At 37.4% G+C, this 11166-nt stretch overlaps 2 protein-coding genes across 3 annotated transcripts in view; one reads left to right on the top strand and one right to left on the bottom strand.

Moving 5' to 3' along the window:
- Nucleotides 1-731: 731 nt before the first annotated feature.
- Nucleotides 732-3037, bottom strand: LOC111326080 (protein FAM81A). The gene has a single exon (XM_022930012.2). The coding sequence runs from the start codon at nt 2914-2916 to the stop codon at nt 1840-1842; it is 1077 nt and encodes a 358-aa protein (XP_022785747.2). The 5' UTR covers nt 2917-3037; the 3' UTR covers nt 732-1839.
- Nucleotides 3038-3119: 82 nt separating this feature from the next.
- LOC111324920 (ras GTPase-activating-like protein IQGAP1) overlaps nt 3120-11166 on the top strand; it is a 31338-nt gene continuing 23291 nt past the window's right edge. For both annotated transcript variants that reach the window (XM_088756470.1, XM_088756469.1), the window contains exons 1-12: nt 3120-3290; nt 3383-3479; nt 3640-3796; nt 3963-4040; nt 4337-4413; nt 5627-5694; nt 7224-7315; nt 7437-7458; nt 7586-7764; nt 8558-8672; nt 8900-9063; nt 10656-10746. In XM_088756470.1, coding sequence (XP_088612596.1) covers nt 3215-3290; nt 3383-3479; nt 3640-3796; nt 3963-4040; nt 4337-4413; nt 5627-5694; nt 7224-7315; nt 7437-7458; nt 7586-7764; nt 8558-8672; nt 8900-9063; nt 10656-10746 — 1216 coding nt within the window. In that variant the 5' untranslated portion in view covers nt 3120-3214. The remainder of the gene's footprint in view (nt 3291-3382; nt 3480-3639; nt 3797-3962; nt 4041-4336; nt 4414-5626; nt 5695-7223; nt 7316-7436; nt 7459-7585; nt 7765-8557; nt 8673-8899; nt 9064-10655; nt 10747-11166) is intronic.

Here is an 11166-nt window from a genome sequence, read left to right as displayed (position 1 = left end):
CCTGAGCACACATACCATGCGTCGTCCTTTGCTTTGTGTGGTACTCTAACTGGTTGTTAGCATCTTGTACCTACTTCCCAATAGGGTGCAGTGGTAATTCTAGTTTTGGTTTCTGTGATATGCTTCTTTTTCTGGGAGCAGGTTATCGGCCTGCTGCCCAACCCCCAACCTGGAGGTTGGGGGTTGGGCAGCTCCATGTTCTTCATCTGGCCCTGGTTGTTTGAAGGATGGATAACGCTATACACTGGATAAATCTCTATCCGGTGGATAGCGCAGTACATTTTGGTAACACTTATCCGCTGGATAGCGATTTATCCGTTGGATAGCGTTATCCGCCCTTTGAACAACCGGAGCCTGGACTCTACCCTTCGACCAATGCGGCATGGTTAGACCTGCCAGGACCAAAGTCCCCACCGGCACAGTTCTCTGGGTCCTTGAGACACAAGCTCCACCACCATGACAAGGTGTCAGCCTAAGGGGAGCAGTGATAATAAGCTTGTACTATTTGGTATTTGTTCATGAGTGTCCATCTTTTCCATTTTTCAATTATTAATCACTGATGTGGGTTTCCTAGGAATATACTCAGTCCCACCTGGAATATCAAATACACCTTGAATTTTCTGTAGCATACTGCATTGAGATCAGAATAATGCCAAGTTTGCAGGGAGATATGGTTTCATTTTTGTCATGAAGAATCCAGATTTTGTTCTTGCATTTTAAAGAAGTTTCCCTAGAGCAAAAAACTACACGTTTATTAATTTACTGTTGTAACACTAACTAGTGCATAATGTTGGTAGAACCCAAGAAAATCATTGGGGAATGAGTCAATAACTTTTGTTTAGTTATGCCAACATCATGTAAGAGTTAAAAGGATGCTAAATTCCAATTTGATCTGAAAACAGTGGACAAGAAGAGCCACCTCAAGGAATGTCCACTGCTAAACTTGCATCATCTTGATCATCTATGTTTCTTTTACAGTACACTGATGGGTTCATCACAACAACAGAAAATGGGCTTTGACCAAGTAGTAGTACCAATTGCATCCCATCTTACCCATAAAATGCTAGTAGAAATTACAACGCAAGGGAATCCGCTTCTATCACTAGCTGTTGAATATTTAAGCCATAGACCACTCTTTCTATCAGTTTACCAGCCTAATAACCCTTGTGGGATGTTGGGGGAAACCTTGAAAAGTTTGCAAATTACTCACTTCTTGCTTGAGAGTCACAAACTTTTGGAGTGTTCTCTCAACATCCCAGTTGGTTATTAAGCAGCTAAACTGATAGAAAGTGCTGTCTATTGTTTGCAATAAACAAATGGTTTTTGACCATTCAGCACGCTTGCAGTATCTCGTGATTTTTTTAAAACAATGTTTTTAACCTTTTGAGCCTTTTATTAGACAAAATGTGACAATGTATGCCTGAAAAGAATTATCCTACTTTGTGGATTTTTTTTGTATATTGACAGTCTATGGATGTTGTTCAAAAATAAACCTTACGCACTTAATGAGCACAATCTAATAATAGGGTAGTTGTACTTCTGACAAAAATATTCACAGATGGTCAAAGTTACAAAATACTTCTCTTTCCAACTGATATGATAGTATCTTGTTCATCTTGAAATCTACAACACAACCGATAATATGTTTCTCAGAGGAGATCATGCATGGGGAGGACACACTCTTACTTGTCCTATTTGGGATGTGAGATTGGATTGGTATGATTTTCAGGGTTTAGATTTGATGCCCTTCTACAGACCATAATTATAAATTACTCCTATCAAAGGGTTACTTCTATGCAAAGGAGATCCTCCACTTCACTTTTGGAGAGTGAACACTAGTCAAACAAGGACTACCATTCTCAGGACATTGTTAATTGCCTTGCGCAAATCATCTTCCAGCAATTTCAGTTTTGCATGAAACACTTTTTGAAGGCTGGAAATACTTTCATGGACATTGTTAAATCCCTTTCTATATTCATCTCTCACTTGATTTAAGGACAGCTGGAGGTTCCTTTCCTGTTCTGACCTCACTTCTTTGAGTCTCACCTCCCAGATATTGTAATATTTACTCTTTTCATCTTCAAGAAGTCGATCTACTTTTGCCAAGTAATGGTCCACCCTTCTTTCTAGTTTTTCCTGACGTTCAACCATAAGACCCTCAAACCTTTCCAGCCTGGTTTGAAAATCCTGAGTCAGTTTAAAATATTCCGATTCGGCCCACAAGCGATTTGAAGAAATGTTACCCCGGATATCCTCAACAACTGTTTTGGTCTTAGAATCAAGTTGTACAACGCGTTGATCGGACTCTCCTTTCAACTTTTCGAGACTGTTTGACTGGTCCATAATATACTTTTCAATTTTTAGCGTCAAGTTGTTAATCCCCCTCTCTAAAGAGCTTATTTGTTCTCGACAATCTTTGACTGCCTGTTCCTGCTTTAGTTTGAAGTCGCTTATAACCTCGTTGTTACTTCTCGTATCCGATAGGAGCCTCTGAATTGCCGCATCGCATCGAGCAACACGTCCTCTCAAATCCGTGACACCGGCGACGTGATGAAGCTCTAAGTTTTTCACAGCCGTACTTTGTCCTTCCACTAGACTTTGCTTCGACCTGATTTCGTCTTCCAAATTTTCAATTTCCCTACTCAGTCTTTTCACAACAGTAGTTATTGTTCGTATATGCTCTTGCAGCAAGCTCCTGGCTCTCTTCTCGCCTTGCCAGCTCATCTGAGCAATGCTCAAGCTTTCAATAATATCTTCTTTGACCGAAAGCGCTCTGTCTACGAGTGATCTTGTGGTCTTTTCCTGAACAGCCAAACGATCCTCTAAATTTTCCATACGACTTGACCTGTCGTCTGTGTTGCTGTTACTGATAATGGCTGGAAGGGACAATCCATCTTTGGAGTGGGGTCTCTCCATGCTTTTGATATTAAGAAACGTCTAAAGGGGATTAAAATCTCGTTCTACGTCATGTTAGAGATAAAAGCTAGACATTCCACCACGCATAAGTACTCATCGCTATGGTAATTTTATTTACCTTGCAAATTGGTTCGTAAAGAGCTTGGGTTCTAGCACGTTCCAACCCATAATATGTTAAGTTGTTTTCGAAATTCCCTCCATTTCTTAACAACACATAGCTCATGTTAGAGCACATCAGGTGCCTCCCCCGAGTTCCTCGTTCTGTAATTTCATTTTGATAAATTTTCTTCAATGAAGGATGGCAACACCAGAAATTGGTGTGGAATACGAAGATGGGAGGTGGAATGACTCGAGTGGGGCCTACGCTGGCGATGGTACATGATAAACCCGAATGAATTTTGCGATCGGTATGATCTTGGAGCTTGAGTTTTTCTATTTTCACTTTTTGTGCTGAATCGTTTTGCAGAGACCAGTCCTGAGAGAGCTTCAGGCTCGGAAATGGACGAACAGCGCAAGCAACAGATGGCCTATCAATATCTGTGTCACTTGGAAGAGGCGAAATTGTACGTACTGAATTTCTGAATTAAAATTTATACTCCGAGAACTCCCTCGCCAAGTGTAACAGCGGTAGAGCTGTATCAAAATATAATTTGAAGAGGAACTCCCTCTTAGGCTCCACCGCTAATTTTTGATATTAATCACAGCTCTTGCTATCATCTTTAGATGGATGGAGGCTTGTCTGAAGGAGGAATTGCCGCCTACAACTGAACTGGAGGAGGCTTTCAGGAATGGTGTGTTTTTAGCAAAACTGGGAAATTTCTTCACTCCTGAGACGGTACCCCTGCGCAAAATATTTGATAAAGAATTCAAAGTGTTGAATGTGAGTGCTATTTCTTGTAAATTTTATATAATTTTCTCTTGTATTTGGTGGTGTTTCATTTTTATTCATAACCTTGTGCATTGTGTGGCTAGCCTCGCAATCGGAGTTCTAACTTTGCAAGAACTTGTAGCTAATTAACCCTAGACTAACAGTTATTGCTTTACAGACTCGGGGACTTCACTTTCGTCACACAGATAATATTAATTACTTCATGAACAGCTGCGGTAAAGTTGGTCTACCGAAGGTTAGTAACTCCCCTCTAAGGAAATTGTAGCTGTTTTCTTTACAGTTAGCACGAAGACATTTATGTACACTACGATGTACAAAGTGTTTGTTCTAGAATATTTCGCGCGTGTCAGTTATTTACAAAGATTAAAATTGTCTTAAATTCAACAAACTATGCAGTGTTTTTAGCCTGTTTGTATCCAGAATTGACCGTTATTGTTTTGTTAACTTGCTATTATTTCATCTAGTTAGCACAACTGCGCATTAAACGTTCTCTAAGAATTTGCTATCAATAGAATCTGTTTGTGGTCCAAGGTCTTCTTCCCTGAGACAACGGATATTTATGACAGAAAGAACATGCCAAAGCTAATATATTGTATCCATGCATTGAGGTGAGAAAGTCGCTGAGACTTGGTAGGTTTCTTTTATGTTTTTTTTGTTTGTTTGTTTTTGTCTTTCTTTGTAAGTACAGAAGACCTTTTCCAGATATATAAAAAAATTATGATAATTTGATTAGGAAGGAAAAGTGTGATTTGCATGTCTGCCCATGACATGTTGATTCGTGTTACTTTGTATTCTTTAAGTGGAATTTTTTATGGATGAGTCATTTTCATTAATTTTAGAAATTTGCCTCAAGATTATTTGGTTGGCCTTATTTTTATTTTAAAGATACCAAAGTCTATTCCTTATTATGTTGTAAACAATTTACATGATCTCTCAAGTGTGGTGACCTAACTCATTAGATAGCATGACCTAAACTGTCAGCTTAGGTTAAGGAACCAAAAATCTGTTTGGATGTAACAGCTAACCATTTATTTAGAACTTGCATTAGTTGTTTGCTGGAAAAATAGGCAATGCACTTTGTTTCAGTCATCTTAATGTTAATCAGTTAGTGATTAAAAGTTAACTAATAATGTTGAACTGGCTTCTGCTTATTTTAAAAGTCTTTAACCTGCAAATGCAGGATTAAATACACTCTCTATCATGTAAGTGTTAACAAGTAATGACAAATTCCATTTTATAAGAACACTTGTTCATTTGAAATGATAGGAAAATCAACATGAGGATAAATTCAGAATTTATTTAATCTTGGACTATAGAAAAAAAAAATCATTAGGGATGTGCTATTTCTCGTTTGTAAAACCTTATTTCTATCAATTTAACAGATATATTTACAATAAGTATTTGTTTTGGTTTTCTTTTGTATTATGATATTAGTGTTTATGGAAAAACTCAAAATAGACACTTTTTCCAAACCTACAGAAAAAAGGGAAGTTATTTTAGTTTGCTAAGGACTCTTTATCATCAACAATGATTGTTAGGATAGTTATTGTAGAGTTTGGGCAACCCCATTAGTAAACCTGCGCTGACTCCACCTGAGAAAATAGAATGGTGTTGGGCAAATGTCACAATCCCATAATGATAATAATAATAATAATGATAATAACAATAATATTAAAAGTAATAATAAAAATGATAATGATAAAACTTATTAAAACATGATAAATATTTAATATTGTATTATCACCATACTTTTCCCTTTTTGACCCTATAAAGAATGACACTTTTTGATTGAGTTGCTCTCTGTACTTTTTTCTTATCTAGTTTGTACCTGTTCAAGTTAGGATTAGCACCACAAATACAAGATTTATATGGCAAGGCCAAATTTACTGGTAAGTTTTTCTCTGCTATGATTTAATGAGGTAATTGCATTTTAACTTTTAATAATTATATTATTAATAGGGTATTTGTTATCTCAAACCCCATTTTATGTTTCAGCATAGCCAGTTCTGGCGAGTGAATGCTCATTAGATAATACCTCTGTTTAAGTGCCCTCCCCCTCCCCACATTATCTCAGTATTTAATGATTATATATATAGCCATGGATCTAATCAGACCAAATGAATAAAGGCTGATAGTTTTGAAAGAAACTGTTTGGTGCTGCGTCGGTGGGGGTAACGAAATAATTTGGATATATCAACAAAGTTGAAATGGTAAATTGGCCACCGTAATGATTATAAAAGCTGACGTTTCGAGCGTTAGCCCTTCGTCGGAGTGAAAAGAGGAATTGTGGGTTGTGTGTGCTTTTAAAGGCAGAAAATGGAGCTATGTTATTGGTGGGAACATGGCAACGAGAAAAACAAGAATAAATTAGTGGGATGAAAAGCGTTCGTTGATCCCTGTGGGATTTAGGCTGCCGGTTTGAAAGATGAGCTTTTGTTCAAGATTTTTACGGCTTTCCGTGCTTCCTAAGTGTAAGGAAAGACCGGAGATTGCCATATGTTGCTGAGAATGATTAGGTAAATTAAAATGCCTAGCATAATTTCAGATGCCTGTGGAAAGGAATGACAAGGATACATCGAAACCAGTCGCTAGGCATTTTAATTTACCTAATCATTCTAAGCAACATATGGCAATCTGCAGTCTTTCCTTGCACTTAGGTAGCACGGAAAGCCGTAAAAATCTTGAACAAAAGCTCTGTGCACGCATAAAACGGTACGACAACACAAACTTGAACACGCATACTTGTAATTATGAAATGGACTTTACCATCTTGAACGAACATTGTACGGTTTCGAAAACTAAAAGGAAACAAAGGAAATTACAACTATAAATACGGAAAAAGGCTTGACAAACAAGAAACGAAACCAAAAAAAAACTTACGTTTGTGTCCTCATAATATAAATGATGACGTCAAACGGGCGCTGAAACGATTCCCCACTTTGATCAAGCACATGTATTTTCTTAACTCGCAGTGCCTCTCGGGATCTAGGTAATGAGTGCGTTACATCACGCATAACAGCAGTAACAAGCTCATCTTTCAAACCGGCAGTCTAAATCCCATAGGGATCAACGAACGCTTTTCATTCCACTAATTTATTCTGACTTGTTTTTCTCGTTGCCATGTTCCCACCAATAACGTAGCTCCATTTTCTGCCTTTACAAGCACACACAACCCACAATTCCTCATTTCGCTCTGACAAAGGGCTAACGTTGGAAACGTCAGCTTTTATAATTGTTACGGTGGCCAATTTACCATTTCAACTTTGTTGATATATCCAAATTAATCAGACCAAAGCCATCTCTTGCTAGACTTTTTCTGTGGAGTGGACATTATTTCAAGCCCTTTATTGCAGTACTAACTACTGTAACAATATTTAAAACTTTCTTACAAATTCAATCTGCTCTAATTTTTATACAGAGGAACAGATCAGTGCCATGAGGAAGGAGCTAGAAAAATACGGAATTCAAATGCCAGCCTTTAGCAAGATAGGTGGAATTTTAGAGAGTGAGGTGTGTTAATACAGATATGCTTTATATTTAAAGTTCAATAGATTTTAAATGGTTTTCAAGCATATTGATGATATTTCTGTAGCCAATCATTAAATGTCTGTGATTTTTCTCTTTTTTTCAGATGCCTGTGGATGAAGCAGCATGTAAGTTTCTGGAGGAAGCAACTTTGTTAGAATGGCATACTTTACACAGTTCACCTTTCACTCTTTAATTTTCTTTCCTCATTGTCTTGAAAAGTATATCAAGAGATAATTTTATTGGTTTGTACAGTGCATGCTGCAGTGATTGCCATCAATGATGCAATAGACCACCAAGATGCAAATGGCACTCTTGAGGCTCTCCGCAATCCTAGTGCACACTTAGTTGACATCAGTGCAGATAATGCAGAAGGGTACCAGGAGGCCCTTTACCAAGCTAAGTCTAGTAAGGCTGCCCAAGCTCTAGCAAAGGTGTGTTGTATTGGACATTTAGCACAGGTTTGAATAGTGAGCATACCAGGCACTCAGAAAATTTAAACTAAAAGCAGGAAACACTTTGCAGCCAGGAAGTTTGTAGACATTTAAAACCCTGGTGGTTTCCCCACCAAAGATAGCAATTTTAAGTACAAATTAATTTTGATAAGTGACAAATGCTTTTATTACAAATCTTATTATTATTAAAAAGGGAAGTGAACTAATGCTGATTACGGTAACCACGTCAAGTGTGCTTGTATTTATTCTATAACTGGATGAATTAGAACTCGTATTTAATTTGCAAGCTTTTGTCAGAGTCAAATTTGCACAGTGGGGGGAGGGAGGGGGTAAATTTTAGGAAAACAGGATTCTATGATTTCAAAAGTTAGATTAATTAAAAAATTCTCTTTAACCTATTTGAATGGAAAAAGTTCCAATACAGACAATGTTATCAAATTAAAAAAAATAATGGAAAAATGGGTACATTTAACTTTCTCAATTTTGAGACTTGATTCTGGTGACAACTTTTTAAAAAAAAATTAGTGGTTTTGAAATTTAAATACATTGGAATTCACTTATTTTATTTATAACAGTAAATGGTTTGAACCCTAGGTTCACACATTGATAGTGTAGTGTGAGCATCCAAGTGAGTGCAGTTCTGAGAAGGAACTATGGACATTGGTCATTCTCAGGACTACACTCGCTTGGTTCAAAAGATTCCAGGAATTGTTAATTAGTGATTTATAAGTCATTAATGATAAATTATGATTTTATTTTGTACTTCTAATAGTCACCAAGTAGTGAGGGAATGGATGTATATGACACACTCCTAACCCAGGCTGAAATTCAAGGAAACATTAGTCAGGTTAATGATGTGATCAGAAGAAAGAAGGCAGAGGAAGCATGTGAGTCTGAAAAATGACTTGAAGTAATTTAATCAAATACAGGTATAGACATATTAGGGCTAATTTTTTACGAGGGCAAAAACATTTCAGTTTATCCTGAAGCTTATAACAAGTAGTTCTTTAATATCAAGCAGTTATTGCTGTAAAGAGCATTTTATTTCCCATTTCAGAGTACTCTTGATTATTTAAAAGATATTTAGTTATTTGATTATCTATTTTTCTTGAAGTGATTCAGGCTGTCAGAGAAGTTAACCAAGCTGTCAACAATAATGATGAAGAGGCTTTGATAATTGCTTTATCCAACAAAGCAGCTAAGTTGACAGGTTTCACCAAAGAAAATGGGTCATGGTACATGAAGTTGTTAAAGGAGAAAAGAAATATAAAACAAAAGGTATTTTTCAGCACTTCCTTGTTAGTAATAGAGCATTTGCACTTTATGCCTGGGTGGCCACGATGTACCATACATTTATCATACCAGGGCTTGAAAAATATTTGAATTACACCTTGCCCGTTGGGCAAGTAACCCTTAAGTTTTGCTTGCCCGGGGCACTTCCCTGCTTGCCGAAGTTTTCAAACTAATTAATAATTCATGAACCCAAGAATGGATTTTAATGTAATAAAGCCATTTTGAATGTAGTCCTCTTAGTGCTGATCACTTTCATGTTTACGCCATTATAACTTATTGTAATGCTTCCACAAGTTTTAACCTCGTCATTCTGCTTTTTATGAAGTTGTACACTTTGTAATAATTAACATCATGGATGAACACTGTTGTAATCACCTTGAGGTAGTGTGATCAAAGGGCTAGCTTCATTTTCATGGTAGAAATATGCAACTTCTCAGTTTTCATGAACAATTTCTACAGTTTTAATTAATATATCGCTGTTGAGTTACAGAGAAACCGAAACATTCTTGTGGGAAATTGCTACAATTAAGAAATAAACACAGCGTTTTTGTTCCCAACATGGCTATTTTTATCCTGGAAAGAAATTTGATCGGGGAAGATTTTGATCACGTGCTAGGCAACCACTTCTGAGCCGTGAGCACGCGTCACGCAATCAACAAAACTACGCTATAAATTGTAATTTTCGTCAAGCTTCATCTAAACACTTGATTACCTTTGGGCCTAAAGCTTACCTTTTCTTCTCATAATCGTTATCAAAAATTTAGTTGGCGAACGGCTTGCCCACTGGGTCCTTGCCCATTGGGCAAGGAAGGAGAGAAAGTTACTTGCCCGAAGGGAAAATCTACTTGTGCCAGACGACCGGACGGGGGTGTTTTCGAGCCCTGCATACAAGTACCAAATGAGTAAAACAGCAGCCATATTGGTTGATCAACCTAGTGGTATCCATACTGAGTCACATGTTCACACTTCTTTTTTTTTTTCATTAAATATGCTTATAGCTGCTGAATACTCTATAGGTAAGGTAAAGTCTGTTTACGAGCCTAGTGGCCCATTAGGCTGGTGCTTAACTCCAATTTCTGTAGCATGAAGCGACAAGGAGTATTTCTACTCCTCCCTGGGTGGGATGCCAGTCCATTGCAGGGTTGCCCCCAGCATTAAATTGCCAGTACCCATTTGGGTGAAGAGAGGCACTGTGAGAGTAAAGTGTCTTACCTAAGAACACAACACAATGTCCCGGCCGGGGCTCGAACCCAGACCACTCGATCTGGAGTCGAGCGCACCAACCACGAGGCCACCGCGCCTCCACACGAATGCTCTATAGGCTTGTTGTTAATCTTTAACAGTTTCATTTTCCTGAGCACACTTCCAAAGTAAATAGAAATGAATGGAAGAGCCTTCTCAGTTGAGGGGACTTTGTTTAATCTGAGCTTCACTTTATTTATGCATAGTCATATCCTGGATTAATTCTGTCCTAGACATCAGTTATAGTTTGCTGTAAACTTTTTACAGGTGATGATCAGTATACTTTGCTTGTTTTTATGATGCTTATTAATACAATTACATGTTTACTTTGGCAGCAAACTGGTCTCACTGATGTTGATCTCACTCAAACAGAAATCCAGGAAGCAGTCAATGCAGCTAATGAACTAGCTGAACAGCACAGACAAAGTGAGAACTCCTTTTTTTCCATGTTCAATCCAGTTAAAATTAAAACCAAACTGGGTTTCTCTCAGCCAATGATCCTAGCTCAATACAAATCTTGAAAAAAAAATTTTTTTGTATTTTTGACACATCAACCCACAACTCCTTTCAAGTGATTTAAAGCGACCCTTATGGCACATCGTGTTTTAGCTCAACTATGTACTTGGTGTTCATAGGCACTGTTTGAGTAGTCACTACCAGGCAGGGGAGTAAAGATTTTACTTGCACAATGGAACTTTACCTCAGGTTAACCTTTGGGATAATGTTAGGAATAATTTGAGGTCATCTCCAAACTTGCTGCAATCTAATATCATTTTAATTTGCTCCCTATTAAGTTAATAATTAATCATTTTTTTATTGAATTCTTGCTCCTTGATTGTTTTTTTT

Source organism: Stylophora pistillata, chromosome 4 (genome assembly GCF_964205215.1).
Source record: "Stylophora pistillata chromosome 4, jaStyPist1.2, whole genome shotgun sequence".
Classification (NCBI taxonomy): domain Eukaryota; kingdom Metazoa; phylum Cnidaria; class Anthozoa; order Scleractinia; family Pocilloporidae; genus Stylophora; species Stylophora pistillata.
The sequence above is the reverse complement of the archived record's forward strand: the minus strand, read 5'-3'. Positions and strand labels throughout refer to the sequence as shown.